The following is a 21,893-nucleotide window of genomic DNA, read 5'->3' as shown; positions in this document are numbered from 1 at the left end:
TCATGTGAAATACTAAACAGATTGGATATGTGCACCTTCCTTTTTTGGGACTTGAGATAAAAAATCAAAAACTTGGTCATTTTTCAATGTATTATGGTAGTAAGTTTTTTTCTTAAAAATAAGACATCTTCAGTTGAAACTTCTGTATTATTTTGTTGTCTTCATTGTGTATGTAGATCATCTGTTTCTTGTTTTCATATTTTGGCCATGTACTTAGATTTTGTTGTTGCTGAATTGTGCTTCTATTTTGACGCTTTAGTATTTTTTTTTCATTTTTTGCTAATATTTAAAACTGAATTGGTTTTATAATACTTTTCATACTTTGTATACTTTTACATAATGTGGCAAAAGCTTGTCGGAATCTGTCAATTACCATCAATTCTTGCAAATCTGTTGTGCACATAGCCTTGCAGCTTTTAATTGTACATCTCCAGGTTTTTGCTGCTTTTGGTTCTCTGAAATATCAGTATTGGAAACCCTGGTACAGTATTCCTGGTTTCCATTTATTGGTTACAAACTTCCCCATTATCTCTGTTTGATGATATATCAAGACTAACGTTTTGTGTTCACTTTATTAATAAGACCAACTAAAACTCACCACTTACATTTTACACTTGTTTTATTTTTAACTATACAATGAATAAAACTCAGTATCGTACAAATGTATTATGAAAGCAAAATTTATGTCAGTGTGTGCAACCGTAGAACATTTTCTGAACATTGAATGTGCGCAAACGTAATTTACCCTTCCAAGTACATGTATTTTCCTTTCACTTGCAATAAATTAATATAAGCTTCATTTTTGCAAATCTTGAATTTAAAATGACCTGTAACATTTGATAAACAATATCATAATGAATTTAAACTATTTATGATCTGAGGTAGTTGTAACCTGTAAAAGGTCAAAGTTGAATTATATTGAATTTTTTATATGAGCACCAATTGACCTTTGCTCATACTTTTCCTTGTTCTTTGTAATTTAACAAGATGTGAGCTATAAACAGATAGACATTTTGTTTTTATTAAAGATATAAAACTGGTTAAATCATTAAATCATAATTTCTACAGATTAAATTCTTGTTAGAGTAAAATTGGGCTCTCATTGCTTCTAAGGTCAAAAGATAAAATTTGTATTGATTACATCCTCTATAAACAACTGTTATGACTATTTATATACAACATTTTACAGTTCATATTAAAAACAAGAATTATTTTACTGGAGAGGGTTTTCTTCAAAGACAGGGTGTGAAATCTATCTGTTAAAGGGAAATAACCTGCAATAACCTCCCTTTGATCCATAGAAATCAACAGTTCTAGGAATGTGTTTTACATATTAGGTGATAATGGAGAACCAATTAAACTGAAATAAACAATTTGAACATGATATTGTTTACCAATAATTACACTTAAATATGATTGTTATTAATCAGATTTTGTCTTTGATGTATTGTGTAATTTATTGCCTAAGGTGAGTGTTGCATTTTAATTGAGTTTTACTACATGAATTTATTATGTCCCTTTCACAGACTTGGCCCTTTTGAAGACAGTAATTATACTTCCATGGTTTGATTTTTGAAAGTTCAACATGTTTCTAAAAAAAGGATAAACTGTTTGGTATAAATTAATATGCACTTGATGATCAATTGTGCAAATATCTGTAAAATGTTGTCAAAATATAAATTTGTTGTCATTTTTTTATTTTCTTGTAAATGTAGAAAAGAATATTAATGAACACTATAGACAGAAATCTTCATTACATATTTTGTAAATTATAAAATGAGTGATTTGTCATTCATTCTGATCAATCACTATTGCTAATAAACATAACCATTATTACTTCTTACATGCCAATACACAATACCAGAGAGCTTCAGCTAGTATTTTTGAAAAATATAGATAATATTTTTTATAAAGTGTTATTTCTATTAATTTTATTCAGTAAATCTAAAGTAGATGGAATTGTAGACTTGTAGAAGATGGTTGTATAATTGTAGGACAGTTTATATTGTGATAGTTAAACTAGAATTAACTTAAAGCATATGAATTCAGAATTTTTATGCTTCCAAATATTCATTGTTTTATAAGAAAAGCTTTAGAGAGTACTTGTATTTATAGCCACAATTTTATCTCCACCTGTATGTTATCTACTGGTAATGTTTATAATCTTTTATAAATGAAATAAGATAACAGTAATTTGACAGGTCTCCTTCTCTAAAATAAATAATGAGATTATTTAGGACCAATTTTCATGTCTCCCCGTCAAACAAATATTTATAACTGATGTTATACCTTCTGTCTGTTTGTTTTGAGAAGACAGTGAAACAGAAGACATGTTGACAAGAAACAAAGTTTTTCTGGTCACTTGAGGATGTGATTTCATCCTTGTTGGTATAATCTGCCATCAGCTCCCTTAACTATGTGGTAGGTCAACACTGTTATTATTTGTCCTCTTTCTCTCTAGATATTCTACTGTTAAAAAAATCATGATCTAATTCTAATAAAACTCTTCTCAGAATCCGATTATTTTTTTCTTTTACATTAAATGCTCAACTGAATATCAATAAATTTTTACCTTTATGAAATATTACATACATGTAGTTACCGTCAACAGATAAATTAATTTAGCAATATCAAATCTTATCATAAACTATTTCCTTATTGTGTTTGTTTGAATATTAACAGAGGATTGTCACTAATTTGCCATATTTCAGCAATACTTGAAAATCAAATTTTATTAGATATTTTTATCCAGTCACACTTTACACGTATTAGTCTACAAAGAAAGCTGTCAAATTGACCAATATAAGAGCTTTACTCCTTTGCCAGAGGTGCTTATATTGAAACTATTGTGATTCTCTCAGAGGTAACTTGGATCATTTTCACACCTGCTTCATTGAAACCACTTAATTCTTTCACTTTTAATGATATACAACAAACATTTATGTGTTTCTCTAACCACTGGTTTAATGTTTGGTATGTGGTGAGGGGTAAACATTTCCAGCACTATCTGTCTCATAAACCAGAAAAGGTCCTAGCAACTGTAGATTGTCTGTAACTAGGGTAAGCATGATCTTAATCAGAAACTTGATTAAATTTAGAGGGGCAGGTTATAATTTTATTTGGTATGGAGGGATTTATTTTACCTTTATCTACTTTCAATTCTGAATCCCAGTCAGTGACATAAGGGGCTATAAATGTCAATTGCTTTTCTATCTAGGTGTCAATACTGATGAAAGGGAAACTGACAATTCTGGTTCAACTATCTTCTACTCATTAATATGAAATTGTAAGTACAGTATAAGAAGGAATGTTATCAAACCTATCCTAGTTTAATTATAAATATGGAGTAACATAAGTCTGTTTCTACAAATGTAAAGGAAAATTCAGACTTGTTTAACTTTACCAAATTTAACCCAAATGATATACAGGTACATAGTTAATATTGCTTTGTAACCAGATAATGATACCAACTGTTTATCTTGTATGTTATCAAAGATGGTACTCATAATTAAAATCCAGGACAATAAGCAAAATGATGTCTGGTCTTCCATCTTATGTCAAACATCTATTCTTTGTAAGCATCCAGAAACATGATAGTCTGTATAACACTATATTGTTTGCATGTCACTGGGATAGATGTTTTGCACCTCCAAAAACTAGATCCTTAAAATCTCATATAACTTGTCATAAATTATCAATGATTTTCATGTTCTATATATTGTTATTAAATTCTGATATCAAATTTACATGATCTACATAAATTAATATTTTCTATAATATCTGAATAAAATATCATGTATCATGTACTGCAAGTTTCAGATTTCTACCAAAATTATTTTCATGACTTTGTACTTAAAGTACATTACCCTATTGGTCATCTTGCTCTGTATGAAATAGTAACACTTCTTTATTAAAAGTTTCAATTTTTGTGGTAAGTCAGAGATATCAATAGAAGCAATGCAATCATGAAGCAGAGAATACAAATTGTGAAGCTTTCTCACTTAATTTGAGTGGCAGTTTGTGATGCCAAACCATTCTTGCTATTTGGTTCTCATTTTTTCGAACATTCAATTTTCCAGCAATGAGACTAATCCTACTATCTAGTGATAGGTTACTGGTTGTAATAGGGAGCTCACACCCAACACAACAAAACATTTTTACACTTTCATTTATCAAAATGTGTTTTCAATTTTTGACTGAACCCATTAACTTTTTCCAGTGTAAATTGAGTGACATACAATTGAACAAAGTTATTTCTTAAAGGTGACAAGGGCAGAATAGAAAATGACACCCTATCATGTAAAACTGTTGTTATACTCAATAAACTCCTTCAAATGATTAAAGCAGTTCCAGCTATAACAATAGAGGACTCTTTGTAGCTTTCTGGTCTAATACAGTTCTAAATCTATATCTCTTTTTCTCTGCATTGACTTAAAATTGACAAATAGAATTGTATATCTATGATCTGATATCAAACTTGTTCAATAGGCTGCCATTTTATGTACAATTTAACGGTTTATCAGGTAAGATAGAACATCTTTGAAAACATCAATAGAAGATTTGTAAACAGGTCACAGAGATGGGACCTTGTATGACTAATTCAGGAGCTTTACAGGTTCTGCTCATCCATATTTAACCCAATCGTTACATTCAAGGTGGATTATATTTCCATGATAAAAGAAGTCAAAAAAAGTTTACTGATTCTAAAGCTTTAAATGACTATTTCCAAACATAATAATGCTGAAAATTAGGCTTAATAAAACACTTATGAGGTCTAATGCAAACTTATATCTCCATTAAATTTCAATTTGTAACCTTTGAACAACGAATATTTTATAGGCACATAATTTTTATACTACCCACAGCAACAAACCAATAATTTTGTATCAATATGGTCTGTAAAAAGAGTCTTAAAATTTCAATTTTGTAATAGAAGAAAATTGCTATAGGCTCATATAACAAATTTATATGTTTTGATGTTATTTAAATTGTAAAAGACCTGTAATTTTGTTGGTAATGATTTGATTTTTATTGCCTGGCTGCCCTGATTATAGGGGTAGAACTGCTTTAGTGGTCTACAACCCAGACTAATGAAATGGTGGCACAATTTTATTACAGCTTGATCCTTAATTTTTGCTAATATCCATTCTAGTATTAATTAGTTGTTGTTAACATAATACCTTAGTGAATGTTTCTAACACCTGGCAGTAGACAGTACATTTAATGACTCAGATCTTATAATACAGTAAGTTTCATATTGAATCCTAATTTATAAATTGTTTCAATTTTTTTTTTGCTTACAAGATGATACTATAACAGATATAGAATGACACAGAGTTTATAAAGATACATAAGGTCAATATCCTTCACATTCTTAAGTTGTTTTTATTTGATTTATGTAGCAACACAGTGACAAAAAAAAACACTTTCTCTGAACTTTTTGACTTTTCCAAAGGAAAAAATAATTTATGATTTAAGCATATTTCATTGCAAGTAAGTCCTTTAGGCAAAAAAATATCACCTGTCTGCATATCCACATCCAAAGTATGACCTTTTTTGGTCATCGCTAAACTATAACAAATAGTATCTTTTGTTGAAAAATGACAAATGGAGTTGCCAATTAATTCAGGATGGTTATTTATGTTAAAAGTCATTTTTTATTTTTGATAATATATCAGGCTTCAAAACTGTGGATCAGGGAATCAAGTATAAACTTATACAGATAACCAGCTATTCTTGATGTTGTCATTGTAAGCAAAAAAATGTACTGAATCCCCATTCTTTTGAATAATCCATATATTGCAAATATCAATTGCTTCATCCACTTATGTTTCACTTGATGATGAAAGAAAATTGAGGTCTAAATAATGAGAAAATGACAGTAATTTTTCTTAAAGATTTAATGTAGAAGGAAATTAAATAATCATGTAACTTTCACCATCTGGAAATTTTATAGCCATTTATAGGTTACAGACCACCAATTCAACCAATGAGCATTTGGAACGTACGCAAAAATAGTCCTACGCAGAAATTACCCCTGTTCCTCATAGTGCTGTGAAAAAAGTTCTCATCTTATTTAAAAAATTTAAACAGTTTCTGAAAGGAAAAACATTTCTGTACATTTTATAGGTGCATTTTGCTTCTTGTGATGTGAAGCCTAATCTCCATAATGATTTTTAAATATACCCCTGTCTTGTGAAAACACTGGGATTTCCCATGCTATTTATAGACCCTTCACTTCCGGTGACCAGTACTGCACTGCAAGTCTGCTAACCCCACATGCCATTCTGAGGATTGTGAGCTGACATATGTAGAATCATGCTGATATATAGTCCTCTGCAGGTTAAAGTTAAGGTAAAGTCCATAGAAGCCATTGAATATTGTGAAATTAGCATAGAAGCCTATGGAAAGTGGAATTAGTGGTTTTTAGCCTTAAGATGAAGCCATGGCGAAATGAAAAGTTTCTTGAAATAGCTTTAAACTACTTGAAGATCTTGTTAACTTTGCCATGAGAGGAATACACTACAAAAATCCTTCAAAATATGCATTTTTTTAAGTTATAGGTCCAAATTATGGAAAATTGGTCTTTTTGGCTGATTTTTATGTCCTATCTTGTAAAAAGTGTAGAAAATTTAGTAAAAATATCAAATATTAAACTTTGAGGGCTATATTTACCTAAATATGGTGGTAATAAGCACTTGAAATCAAGTTTTGTGTAGATTTGAGCAAAAATTAGGTTAGAAATGAGGAAAAACTCACTTTCATTACTGCGGTTAAGGCCATATCAGCATTCCCCTATGGCAACATGGAAAATCCATTATTGAGTACTTTTTTTGCTTTAGGTGCCCTTTACTGGTCATGTTTTAATGTGAAAACACTGTATTTACAAATTTAAAGCCAAATATATCACCTTTTGTGAAAATTTAAAGATTTAGGATTTTTGACATGTGATCAAGAAAAAGGGGGAGGCATGTCAGAAATAAATTTTTAAAAATAGACCAATTTCTCAGAAAATGATTACTTTTAAAACTATTTCTTCATTAATATTGTTAAAAAACAAGTTGTGATTGATATTTTTTATTTGAAAAGTCAGAAAAAGTTCTTTGCAAATATTTAATGCATTTAAGTATGGTAGAATATTGTCACTTTTTTGCTCGTACAACTTGGTTACCCTATATTTAAAAATCAAATATTTAAAAAAGTGCTTGTCACATTTCACTGAAACTTTGCAAATGCATTCAGTATGTGTGTAGGAAGATACCTGTATAGTTATTTATTTTTTCTAAGACAAAAAGTGACTCTTTAGGTTACAGACCACCAATTCAACCAATGAGCATTTGGAACGTACGCAAAAATAGTCCTACGCAGAAATTACCCCTGTTCCTCATAGTGCTGTGAAAAAAGTTCTCATCTTATTTAAAAAATTTAAACAGTTTCTGAAAGGAAAAACATTTCTGTACATTTTATAGGTGCATTTTGCTTCTTGTGATGTGAAGCCTAATCTCCATAATGATTTTTAAATATACCCCTGTCTTGTGAAAACACTGGGATTTCCCATGCTATTTATAGACCCTTCACTTCCGGTGACCAGTACTGCACTGCAAGTCTGCTAACCCCACATGCCATTCTGAGGATTGTGAGCTGACATATGTAGAATCATGCTGATATATAGTCCTCTGCAGGTTAAAGTTAAGGTAAAGTCCATAGAAGCCATTGAATATTGTGAAATTAGCATAGAAGCCTATGGAAAGTGGAATTAGTGGTTTTTAGCCTTAAGATGAAGCCATGGCGAAATGAAAAGTTTCTTGAAATAGCTTTAAACTACTTGAAGATCTTGTTAACTTTGCCATGAGAGGAATACACTACAAAAATCCTTCAAAATATGCATTTTTTTAAGTTATAGGTCCAAATTATGGAAAATTGGTCTTTTTGGCTGATTTTTATGTCCTATCTTGTAAAAAGTGTAGAAAATTTAGTAAAAATATCAAATATTAAACTTTGAGGGCTATATTTACCTAAATATGGTGGTAATAAGCACTTGAAATCAAGTTTTGTGTAGATTTGAGCAAAAATTAGGTTAGAAATGAGGAAAAACTCACTTTCATTACTGCGGTTAAGGCCATATCAGCATTCCCCTATGGCAACATGGAAAATCCATTATTGAGTACTTTTTTTGCTTTAGGTGCCCTTTACTGGTCATGTTTTAATGTGAAAACACTGTATTTACAAATTTAAAGCCAAATATATCACCTTTTGTGAAAATTTAAAGATTTAGGATTTTTGACATGTGATCAAGAAAAAGGGGGAGGCATGTCAGAAATAAATTTTTAAAAATAGACCAATTTCTCAGAAAATGATTACTTTTAAAACTATTTCTTCATTAATATTGTTAAAAAACAAGTTGTGATTGATATTTTTTATTTGAAAAGTCAGAAAAAGTTCTTTGCAAATATTTAATGCATTTAAGTATGGTAGAATATTGTCACTTTTTTGCTCGTACAACTTGGTTACCCTATATTTAAAAATCAAATATTTAAAAAAGTGCTTGTCACATTTCACTGAAACTTTGCAAATGCATTCAGTATGTGTGTAGGAAGATACCTGTATAGTTATTTATTTTTTCTAAGACAAAAAGTGACTCTTTAGGTTACAGACCACCAATTCAACCAATGAGCATTTGGAACGTACGCAAAAATAGTCCTACGCAGAAATTACCCCTGTTCCTCATAGTGCTGTGAAAAAAGTTCTCATCTTATTTAAAAAATTTAAACAGTTTCTGAAAGGAAAAACATTTCTGTACATTTTATAGGTGCGTTTTGCTTCTTGTGATGTGAAGCCTAATCTCCATAATGATTTTTAAATATACCCCTGTCTTGTGAAAACACTGGGATTTCCCATGCTATTTATAGACCCTTCACTTCCGGTGACCAGTACTGCACTGCAAGTCTGCTAACCCCACATGCCATTCTGAGGATTGTGAGCTGACATATGTAGAATCATGCTGATATATAGTCCTCTGCAGGTTAAAGTTAAGGTAAAGTCCATAGAAGCCATTGAATATTGTGAAATTAGCATAGAAGCCTATGGAAAGTGGAATTAGTGGTTTTTAGCCTATATTTCATTCTTTGTAGTTTCAGTAAGTTATACCATATTACTGCTAAAAGTGTGTTTTGTCAGCTTTTAAGAACTCATGAATGCTAGCTGTGAAATTCCTCAGTAACAAATTTAATTCTTTGATTCATCAGTCTAGTGTATATTTCATTAGCACCTAGGTTGTAAATTTACCTGTATAGATTTCACCTGAAGGAAAAGTTTTATCATGATTGACAAGTGTTTCAGGCTTCTTCTCTAATTCTTTTTTCTGATTGGTTTTAAATATTAATGGGAGGAGTCTACTTGCTGTGAACCAATGTGTACTGACATAGTAGTTTTAATAGCAGAAAAGGTTATAAATTAATTCTGGGAGCAAGGATAATTTTTTCGTTGATGTCTTAAAAAAGGTGACTTTTGTGCTAATTCTCTTTTAAAGAGGAAAATTTGGATTAATTAAATATAAAAATTGGTAAGTTAAATTTTCGAATTTATTAGTGTTTAAAATTAATGCATTATTTTGTTATCATGACAATCATCCTACATGTACATTGCGTGACTCACATGGTGTTTTTAAGTTACATTAAATGGTCCTTAATTGTTAAATTAGCATGGCACAATACATTAAAATGCTCACTGTTATACATGGCTATTGTTAACTATTTGCAGTATGAAACCAGTGTAAATTAAAATCAAAGTTACTAACATGAAACATTCAACTTGAAATGAAACAAAATTAAATAATTAAAGATAGATACTTTCTTTTCTTTTAAAGTTTATTTTCACTTGCTTCTTGCCATTTTGTAATTTGAAAAGGTTTTACAGGGCCTATATATATATTGTAAAATAGAAAAGTAAAAATTTAAAAAAACTTAAAAATTGGTAGCTATTATACAATGTTTGCATATTTAAATGAGCTCCAAATTATTATTAAATAGCAGTTTCATGAAATAATTCATGCACATCATTAAAAGTAAAATTTATTTACATAAGTCATCAAGAACCATACAATGGAAAGGGGTCATATTGTCAAATTGACTGTTATCACACACACACACTTGGCATAATAATGAAAACATGAAAAATAAAGTGAAAACCAGCTCTGTTTGTCAATCTGTTTATGTGTGAAAAAAGTAGGTAATGTAATAAAAATATTATTCTGACTCAACAATTGGATTAATTTCATGTGAGAAAACAAATATAAATAAAACCTCAGCATACACTGCTCAGCGATTCTCAGCTTTCTTAACTAGTCAATGTGCTTTAATTCCATATGTCAATATTTTTACAACAATTTTTCAGGGTGTAATTGAGACTGGAGAAATATTTAAACAAATTTTGATTGGAAGAAATCTGAAATTTGATAATCAACTACAAAAATATGATGAGGGGAGCTGTGTCTGGCAGCACTTGACATGGAGACAAAGAGATTCTTCGAGATGGAGAAAATTCTTGTGCTTGGCTTTATATTTCTTCCAACACTTAACTCACTTGTTTATTATATTGATGAAGAAACTGGTTCTAATGTATTACTTGGAAATGTTGCGATAGATACTAATCTTGAAAAGCAAGTGAATAATTCTGATGATTTCAAAACTCTACGCTATAGTTTTCTTACGCAAGGAAACCCTCATACATCTAAGTTCAAGTTGAATGATACAACAGGAGAAATACGAACTAAGGAGAATTTAGACAGAGAGGAAATTTGTGCTTTCTCCCAAACCTGTGTTTTATCATTACAATTCTCAGCCAAGTCTACCTATGGGATGTTTTTTGAGACATTTGATATTTCTGTTCATTTAAATGACATCAATGATAACACACCATATTTTACATCACCAACCTTCAACCTCTCCATCTCTGAAGCTTCATTAACCAGTTCTAAATTTGCGATAGAAAGTGCAATAGATAAGGACAGTTCAAATTATTCTGTTAAAACTTATGTGATCTCCCCATTAGGTTCACCATTTGATGTGGAGTCGACTAAAAATTTAGATGGAGTTACATCTACAGTGTCAATTAAACTGATCCGAAATCTGAACAGAGAACAAATGGATCACTATAACATTTTGATACTGGCTGAAGATGGTGGGTCTCCAGCGAAAACAGGTACACTGACTGTCAATATTCTAGTTGATGATGTGAATGATGAGCCTCCTGTGTTCAGTAAGAGTCTTTATAACATTACTCTAGCAGAAGATGCAGGCATCAACTCTACAATTGTCACAGTTTCTGCTGTAGATGGTGACTCAGGGAAAAATGGTGAAGTTACTTACCGCTTCAGTGCCAGTCAACCTCAGGATATATTGGCCACATTTTCTATTGATTCAAAAACTGGGGACATTAAAATCATAAAAAAATTACAGTATCAACCAAGTGAAGTCTACAAAATAATTGTAGAGGCCATAGATAATGGAGAACAACATCTGATGTCACAGGTTTTTGTTTATATAAATATTCTGGATTCTGGCAATAATCCACCAATTATCAACATAAATCTCCTATCAGACTCCAATATGGCTGAAGTGTCCGAGTTTGCTAATCTTGGTGCAGTGGTGGCACATGTGAAAGTTGATGATGGGGACACTGGTCGAAATGGAATAGTCACATGTAAAGTGGAAAATAGCTATTTTCAGCTGCAGAGAATGGATGTTAAGGAGTATAAGGTCATAGTTCAAAAACCACTGAACCGTGAAACCATACCAGAACATTTTGTTACTGTGTTTTGCAGTGATGTAGGTAATCCACCACTAAATAGTTCCAAAAGTTTTGTTGTGCAAGTTACTGATGAGAATGATAAAGCTCCAATATTCATGAATCAAATTTACAATGCTAGTATATTAGAAAATAATCATGTGAATGATGTTATTTTACATGTGTCTGCTTCAGACAGCGATAGTGGTAAGAATGCTGAAGTTGTTTATCAACTTCATCCAGATTCTGGGAAAAACTTCATTATAGACAACCAGACTGGACTAATTAGGGCAAACAACACATTTGACCGTGAAAAAATTAGCCAGTACAAATTTAGAGTGGTGGCTACTGACAAAGGAAAAGAGCCGTTGAGTGCTACTTGTACGGTGGTCGTAGATATTAAAGATATAAATGACAATGACCCAAGATTTGATAGAGATGTGTACTATGCTAGGGTTATGGAAAATCTAAAGGATTTTAATGTGACTAATGTTAAAGCTGTTGATCCTGATGCTGATTTGAATGGGTATATAACCTACTCATTGGCTCCAGCATCTGCTGGTGTCCCATTTGAAGTCATGCCGTATGGAACTATAAAAACTAATGAACATTTGAACAGAGAAAAAATAGACAAATATATGATATCAGTTATTGCTACAGATCATGGCTATCCATCTAGAAACGCGACAGTAAATGTGATTGTAGATGTTGATGATCAGAATGACTATCATCCTATCATACAGTATCCTAATGTTACAAATGATACAATCTTAGTCTCTTATCAATCGCCAGTTAACTCTGTAGTCACCAGGGTTAAAGCTGCTGATCCTGACATAGGCCCAAATGGAGACCTGTTATATTCAATCAAGTCTCGTAATGACTCCAATATTTTTAACATTATCAGCACTACAGGAGAAGTAGTTGTAGTTCAGAGAATGACTATACAAAACATGAACCAAAAATTCTTCTTAGAAATAGCTGTGTCTGACAAAGGATTACCTACATCCCTAACTTCCTCACAAAAACTTTATATTGTTGTGTCGCTACGTAACATGACTACCGCATCACCAGTGTCACAGGAAAAACAAGATTATAGTGTTGCTATAGCAATAACTGTTGCTGTGGTAACTGTTGTCTTAGCTGCTACTATTATAATAACTATTTTCGTTATTCGTCGACTTGACAAGCAGAAGCAAAAATATCAACAAGAAGTTGTACCTGGCCCAAACAAAAACCTATTTTCTGAGAAACTGTATGGTTTACCCGGGGATAATACCAGCCAACAAGAATACAATACTTCAAATGATAATCTGCCATGTCTTTACCAGGTAAATATATTTGTTGTCTGTAGAAGAGAAACGTGAACTTTTTTTTCCAGCAATAATATTCTTTGGGGTAATGAGCACACATATTTTCTTCTTTTACATTTTTAACTAGCTCTAAGGGTGTATGCCAATTAGCCATGGTATTAATCCTCTGTGTAGAGGTTGTTTTGTTGTCTCTGTAAACAAGCTGATTGGTTTTTTCCTCCCCTGAATTCTTATTTTCTCTTACAAAGCATCCTCGGTATGTGTATCTCATTAGTTATGTTAAGTGAGGAAATATCTAAGTAGGATAAGAAAAACACCATGGATGTCAAACCTATTAGCCACAAAGGCTCAGTCACCAGAAACTATTTATATTTTGTAGAATAACATTATTTCAAGCTGTTACTGAGAATAATGTGACAAATTCTTGGTGCAATAGCATTTCTTTGGATAAATGGGTTGATATTTTTTACGTACTGTTTATATCATTTATCTGTTTTTTGGGGGGTTTGTTTAGGTTTGCCATTAATAAAACAAGCTTTGTTGTTGAAAAAAACAAGTTGTTAGGGTAATTGTGTGGGAAAAATATAAAAAAAAACTTGTCAGAAATAAATATTTCTTCTCATCATGGTGTTAGAAGGAAGATCAGTAACTTTATATTTTAACATTAGAACAAGTGTTTAGTATAGACAATATAGATATTTGATAAAGTACCTGTGACAAAAATGTTTTATTAACCTTTAAATGGGTGCAAAGTGCACTGCACTGGAATATAAACATTTATGATTGATTGATAATGACAATTAAATAATTTATAAGTCAAACAAACTGTAATGACATGTTTCATTAGGTAGTGACCCATTCTGGCTGTCCTGTCTTGTCCATGTTTCATTAGACAGTGACAAGTTCTGGCTGTCCTGTCTTGTCTATGTCTCATTAGGCAGTGACACATTCTGGCTGTCCTGTCCTGTCTTTTATCAAGTTCATTGGCAGTTGAACACTCTTTAATATTAATATTCTTGGTGAACTTGTTTGATAAGTTTTCTGACTACGGCCTTCTAGGATGTATTGTATAATTAGAATTTGTTAGATTGTATAAATATTAAATCTTTAGATTTGACCAAACATTTTTAAAAGATCTTTTTGTCATATCATAAAATAGAAAGAAAATATCATTTTAAAACTAAATCCACATGAATAAAGGTTGTCTGTCTACAAAATTACAGCTTTAAAAAAAGTTTCACATATCTAAGTGACTTTTTAACAATTTTGTTGACTCAATCTAAAGTATTTTCCCCAAATGATATGGTTCATTTTAGTTTACAAACTATAAATTTACTGTAATTTGCAGTAGGAGGCCTTGGATAATGCTAAATAAACAGACAGGATGAAAACATACACCTTGACATCTTCTATAAGAAGTATGTTGTTATGCTGCTCCTATAAATCTCCTAACAAATTTCCTTTACAAAACTGTTTTAAGTATGTTTACTGTTTAATCATGAAGTCAAACTAATTTATAAAAGAGCAAATATTGCTCCCAATATGTGGCACCAGGTCACAATGAAAAACATCTTGTGTATTTTAAACAGAAATCAATTACTGACTAATTGACATTTATTGCATTATCAATTAACTCCATCTGTGACAATTTTGGTTTCTTCAATTTCAGTAATTAAGTATCCTTTATTTTAGAATGTTAGATTGTAGTTATGGTGTGTAACTGTGAGGGGGGATTGAGTTGAGTTTTACAAACAACATATCTCATTTAATGAAAAACACATGGCTGACTGAATCAGCTCCCGGATATATATTATAAATTATGTCTGTAAATTTGCACATCTATTTAACAAGAAAAAATGCAAAATTCATGTTTTCTGGCTCAGAAATTTATACAAAGATCACCAAGATTATAAAAAAAACTATGGTTAACAACTGGCCATGAGGACATAGAAGCTAGGATAAATATTATCATAAGCCCATTCAATCTTAGGACTAAATGTATAAAATTGTCTTATTTTACAAGGTAAAAAAAATTGTCTTATTTTACAAGGTAAAAAAAAACAATTTTAAAAAGAAAAGCAGAACTGCTTTGATATTTTAAACTGTTAACATTTTCTCCACTTCAATGAAACCTCAAGCCATCATTAAGCAATTAAAAGTTGGAAAAAGAAAAAGATGAAATCACAGAGAAATAATAATAATGTTGGTGGCAAAAATTAAAAGTCTCGATACAAATGATTATAGTGAACACTTGACTAATATAGTCAGTTGTTAACTTAACTTTTTGTAACTACTTTAAGCATTTATTGTTCTGTTCGGTAAAAAATAAATTAAATAGAATTAGAAAGATGGTAAAAATTGTTTTCAATAATCAGGGACTAAATTAAAAAGTATAAGTTTCTATGCAGTCTTTATGCAAAAATACTTGATTTCCTGATAACACTGAAGATTTTGTCACTGATAAATAGAAACATTTGAAAATAGGTCAGTTTTCTGGAGACGTATGTTCATTTAAGAGTAAATTGTGACAAAAGAATAATTTCATATACAATTCAAAACACAGAATTGGTTTGTTTGTTAGAACTTGGTAAAATTTTGCAGCATTATTCTTTTGAACTATATGTCAAACTTAGTTCAAAATTTGTATTGTGCTTTATCAATATAATATTAACTTTTTACCTATGAACTGATATCTGCTGATAGTGTCAAATCTATTTTTTAAGTAGGAACTCTTGACTTTTGAATCTAAATAATAGCCTCAAAGATATTAATTTGTTTTATTGAAAATTTAATTTATTTCCCCAGTCAATTTCTTTTCAGACTTGTGTGTTCTTTGAAAAGCTACAAGTTACCCAAAAGTCTGGAGGAAAAAAAGATTCCTGTATGATTATAGAGTATAATTCAGTATTAAATATCAGTGAAGTGGTCAAAATTCACTTCAAACCTTTCATTTGTGAACTTAAAAGATATACACAAGTTTTGTCACTACCGAAGAATTTAATTTTACAATTCATGCTCATGAAATGTTCAAATAATTTGATAAGCCAGTTTATTTCTTTGCACTTATTGTTCAGAGCATGATGCATAAGCCTCTATTGTTAATATATCCTAATCCTCCACTGTATAAATGGGCAGGTAATTACAATAGTATCATGCTTCACAGTTGGGACTACCCAACAATAATATGGGATTAAGGCACAAGTAATAATGTGTTTGATTTCAGCTTGATTAAAGGAAATTTGTATCATTACAAAGTATTGTGGGATAGGGTGTCGCTTAGCAGGGGTACCTGCTTAACAAACAGGTTGAAGTAAACTGCTGCTGTGCTACAGGTCCAACTGAACTTAATACCAGGATCAGTGTCACTCTAGTTATGATCACTCTTTGTAGCAAAATTCTTTCCTTTGACTGAAATGGACAGTTTTAATGAACATGCTATACCTTTCATTTTACCATTGTTATTTCTCAATAGGTAGAAATCCAGTTCCTTTAAATTTTAAATTGTAGTATTATAGTAATTAGCTAGTATGAAAGGGAAAATGAAGATGTCTCCTTTTTGTTCACTGTCTACGTGGTTAAATGATCGGCATCCCTTTCTGGTGTAACTAGCTAACAAGGGGAACACTTGTAGTTCAAGTCTTGTTTTTACTGATTGTTTTACATCATGTATTATTGAGTCATATTTAATATCTAGTTGTATCAATCATGATAAGAGAACAAAATTATTGATTTCTATCAGTTTGCATGAAAATTGAGATCAATTGTCATTTTTGATGTATCGATTCTTGGGTAATTATACCAAATAGGAGGAAATGGATGGGTGGCTCAGTCTTATTGTATTGATCTTAGTAGAAAAGAGAGGCAGATTCTTGATGAGAGTTTAATGATGATCATATGTGAATTAGTTGCTTACAAAGAATGGAAAATTTTCATTGAAACAGTATTTATAATGTTACAGTGATCTAGATGTTTTATTCTGTTAGTTTTTGGACTCTTGTGTTGAGGTCACAGTGATAACCCATATATCAATGACTGATACATTTTATGATTACAGAGACCTCAGTCTGTGGCTGATATTACCAGAGCTGAGAGTAGGGATAATGTTGGTAGATTTTCTCGGTCAACTTCACCAAACAGTGATGTCAGGCAGTCTGAACTTACAAGATTAGCTTCCATCAGATTACACCAACAATTAGCACAGTCACATGATAAACAGTGGACCAATCAACAACCCCCAGAGGTATAACCAATACCAGTGTATAATATGTACAGTTTAAGTGTAAATGCATATAATTTCACTTCAAATTCTATAATCAGTTATTGAAGAAGAATTAGGTTTTTTAATAGTTTTATACTCCAATGATAGTTATATTAAACTCCATTTAATAATTATGGATAAAATGTTGATCTTACTCTATATTGAGTAAGTGAAAATTAAAGAACATTAATGATAAATGCCCCTAGTTTAACCTCAACCTGAACAGATTACAAAGCAATCATGTGGTTAAATGTTTTTTCATAAAATAAATTTTCAAATTTTGAATACATGTTAGCAGGCTATCAAAAAGATATCATCCCAGAGGAAAGTCTGTTGTCAATAGATTTCCCTGATATATCATGGATAATACCAAGACATTCAATTTTGATTTAAATTAAATTTTTGAGCATATATCATAATAATACATCCTTTTGTCAAATTTAGGACCAAAATTGAAAATTGAAATTGCCCATTGTACCAAGAGACATAGTGACTAAAATCTTCCCATTGTCAATAGATTGTGAAGGCACAGTGCCATACATGGTGTTGTTCTTCACAACATGAGCTTGTGAATTTTCCATTTATCTATTAGAACTCACCAGACTATCAAATGAAATGCAATTTAATTTGACTTAGAGATACAATGTATTTTAATCATTTTTCTACCTTTAAAATACTATTTATTGCTTAAATATATGTATGTGTGTGTGTGTGTGTGTGTGTGTGTGTGTGTGTGTTAAAAAGCACAGTTGCATGATGAAAGTGAAGTTGTATACCGAATTAACTGTCAGTTCTTTTAATGTTACCTTAGTTTAATTCAAATATCCTCTTAAGGTCACAAGATCTATAATTATTGCACAATTTCATTCATTTTGTGATAACCTGTCTTGAAGTTTTATTTGTGAAAATTTTGAATCTTCATTTTGAAACAGTAACAAGATTTATGTAACCAAAAACCATTTAAAAACATCAAAACAGATAAACAAGATTTAAATTTGGTTTCGGAAACAATAGATTTTCCAAATTAATTTTACGCAGAATGGTTTTGTTAAGTGGCAAATTTCAGCATGAATAAACAGTTTAACACTTGTCAGTGTGGTAAAGAAAATTGAATTGTTTGATAGACTTTAAAACGATTCTTCAACTGGAAAAATGGATAAACATTGATTGTTTAAGTTCCTCCAATTAAAGAAGTTAACAATCTTAAATTTATGTTATCAATTAAAATCAAAGCCTTGATCAAACAATTTTGAACCTATAGAAAAAAAATAACCAACTCTTAAATAGCAATAGACCAAGGAAGATCTTTAATTAGATCTGTCATTCAAGTTACACTCTCTGAATATGAAGGAAAAATTTTAAAACATTATTTATAGCAAATATAGATGATATCAGGAGGAAAATTGAATATTATTTTGATATTAAAAACCATAATGTCCATTAACCACAGTAAACCTGACAGTTTGAAATATATCTGCCTGATCATTTTAAATATTGACGATTATGAGGAAATAAATGAACCCACATCTGGGTAAATTTATTCTATCACACAACTTAAAATTTGATATTCCAATAAACTATCCATTAGTTATTGTATTGGTCAGTTATAAAAACAGAATTTTTTTGTACCAAGCTAGACAGGATGGATGGATCAGGTTCAAATATGTTTGACATGTTTAGTGATGCCACCTCTTATCATTTGAATTATAAAGATGACTTTGGTGAAAAAAAATAACGGAGTTTTTAACATCCATCAGTCAATCCTTGAAACTTAAAACAAGCATTGGCATTAAGGTTTTAATTTTAATACAATAATGAACATATTTAAAGGTTATAAATACAAAATGTATTTCTTTCAGGTTCCAGTGCGTAAACCTTGTGATAACCATAGTGACACATCAGGGGAGACAATTCAGAGTGACAGTGGGCGGGGCAGCCTAGATGATGATCATCAGAATATGTCAAAATCTCATCAATCAGGTATACATAGCTCTTTCCATGAATTTTGGTTGACAGGTTTTTCAACCAACATGTCTATTGTTTCATGACTTGTTTTAGTTTAGTGCTTGTTATTTTATCTTTTTTTTTAATTTCCTCAACAATCCTACTTGAACATTATGGTAGATTACTTAGTCCATGGGTTTTACTGAATAATGTTTACAAGTTTTCTATTGGTTGCTGTTTATAGGATATTGATATAAATACAAGTAGTAGTTGTTTCTCAGCAACTCTGTCCATGTAAGACCCAACAGGGTAGTCAAGGACATTAAAAACTCCCTTAGTAGTTCTCAGCAACTCTGTCTGTGCGAGACCCAACAGGGTAGTCAGGGACGTTAAAAACTCCCTTAGTAGTTCTCAGCAACTCTGTCTGTACAAGACCCAACAGGATAGTCAAGGGAGTTAAAAACTCCCTTAGTAGTTCTCAGCAACAATCAACAGCTTTTTTAGATTGTTAGGCTATCTTTAAAATATACTCGGTTTGTTGTATATCTACAAAAAAAGTGTTTTTCTTCATTCCGTTTAATTTTTATCCCTTTTTTTCAATAAGCCGCTTATAGGCCTTTATCAGAAAAGTATGATACAGCATGGCAACAAACTATTTTTATATAAAAATTACATGCACACAGAAATTAATATCAGTTTTATTGATTATTGCAGATGACTTCAGGAAATATTTGTTAAATCCTGCCCAACAAGGCCGGAGAGGAACTCCACCACATAAACAGAATTCATCTCACCCATCAACTTTCACATTCAATCAGCTTGGGCCTTCTAAGCAGACAAATATGAGCAGCCCTAGAGATCCACCAAATCATCCATTCTATGATAAATCAACAAAACATAATCGTTATCGTACATACAGTGATAGAGACCACATTTCATATGGCAATTTCCAGAAGGGATTGCATCAGCGACAGTATTTAGATGAGACTCTTGACAGTATGAATACTGGTTATGAAGATGATGATAATACAACAACATCGGGTAGCTACACAATAGATCAAGATGATTTCCTTTCAGAAGTTACCTTAGAAAAGATACAAGATGTTATTGTATAAACCTGTGTTAAACTGTGGTTCTCTAGTCATTGAAACTCAATAGAAAGTGGTGTTTGTTGATCTCTTTATACATACTGGTGTAGATTTATTTGTTGATCATTTTACTTTGTTGCCTTGCATGCTTCAGGAACTATTAATGCTTATATGACAATCAAAAATATAGCTGTCAGATTACTGCAGCATTACTCAGAATAATGAACTTTATCAATTGCCGTCTTTTTTTTTTATTTATGTACAGAAATGTTTTGTTTTGAATGTTTAAAGAAAATTTGGACTTATGATTATGGTACATAAACCATAAACTTTATTTTTGTTACTAAAACAAAGAATTAGTACTTTTAAACATGAGATAAAAAGTATCTGTAACTGTGATACCCATTGAAATGTTTTTATAATTACTTACATTAATAAGTGAAAAATTCAGATCAATGAATCTTATACCCCCAAATCCATACTAATGCATAATTTGATATTAATAATTCACAGGAATTATGTACTAAAATCCAATTTGTTATATGTTTGATACATTGTTTTTGCTTAAAGCAAGTTAATGATATTGTTGAATAAATGAATATGTTATATACCTCAAATATTGTTTTATATTTGTGGCAATTCATCACTAGATGTCCAATGTTGGTGTTTTTGGTTAAGTGCAATAATTACACTATAGTTTGAATATTTAGATTTATTTATTTTGATAAAAGAGGTTAATAATACATTTTTAATGTGTAAAGAAAAAAAATGAGACATCCAGGATTACCTCAGTAACTGAATATTTTCTGGAAAAGTAGAGTTGGCATATTCTACCATTACAGCTGGTCCATACTCTCAAAAAGGTAGCTGACTCTACCTGTACAAACTGGCCATACTTACTAAAGACTGCTAACACTACCTGTACAACTGGCCATACTCCCAAAAGATGGCTAACCCTACCTGTACAACTGGCTATACTCCCAAAGGTAGCTATCCCTACCTGTACAACTGTACATACTCACAAGAGGTGGTAAACCCTACCTGTACGACTGGCCATACTCCAAGAGATGGCTAACCCTACTGGTACAGCTGGTTAATATTCTCAAATTTCTTACGTTCAAATACTTAATGTTTTGTTTTTATAGGCCCGTCAATTTTGACGTGACATATGATATACCGCTGTCCGTCATCGACACTTCGTACTTTAACTCAAAAAACGCTTCAAAAATTAATTAATACTTTAGTCAATTGTTCATATTGATTAAAGAAGGATCCTTATGTTGAACATTTAGTTTCGAGTTTTAAGACTTTTTGGCATTTAAAGAAGGGTGTGTTTTTTCAGTTTACACACTCTAACAAAAAAGAACGTTTTCTGCAATTGCCACGTGACTTTAGGATATGGTCATAAGCCCCATTGCGTTTTCCATAAAATTTCGATTTTTTGCACTTTTTCATAAAAAAAGCGGTGTGTTATTTTCCGTTGTCGTGCTTTAACTTAACAAAGCTTTC

At 31.1% G+C, this 21,893-nt stretch overlaps 1 protein-coding gene across 2 annotated transcripts; it reads left to right on the top strand.

Moving 5' to 3' along the window:
* The first annotated feature begins 3,217 nt into the window (after positions 1-3,217).
* LOC148605564 (protocadherin gamma-B3-like) lies at positions 3,218-20,994 on the top strand. Of its 2 annotated transcripts, none has more exons than XM_088550295.1 (5): positions 3,218-3,286; positions 10,393-13,112; positions 17,149-17,334; positions 19,212-19,332; positions 20,011-20,994. In XM_088550295.1, exons 2-5 carry the CDS (start codon positions 10,506-10,508, stop codon positions 20,409-20,411), a joined length of 3,315 nt encoding a protein of 1,104 aa, XP_088406421.1. In that variant the 5' UTR covers positions 3,218-3,286; positions 10,393-10,505; the 3' UTR covers positions 20,412-20,994. The 2 variants fall into 2 exon arrangements, with proteins under 2 accessions (XP_088406421.1, XP_088406420.1); XM_088550294.1 differs by lacking the exon at positions 3,218-3,286 and adding an exon at positions 9,376-9,562.
* Positions 20,995-21,893: the final 899 nt, after the last annotated feature.

The sequence above is a fragment of the Perna viridis genome, chromosome 10 (genome assembly GCF_037379345.1).
Source record: "Perna viridis isolate PV_CMFRI_1.1 ecotype Kerala chromosome 10, ASM3737934v1, whole genome shotgun sequence".
Classification (NCBI taxonomy): Eukaryota; Metazoa; Mollusca; class Bivalvia; order Mytilida; family Mytilidae; genus Perna; species Perna viridis.
The sequence above is the reverse complement of the archived record's forward strand: the minus strand, read 5'-3'. Positions and strand labels throughout refer to the sequence as shown.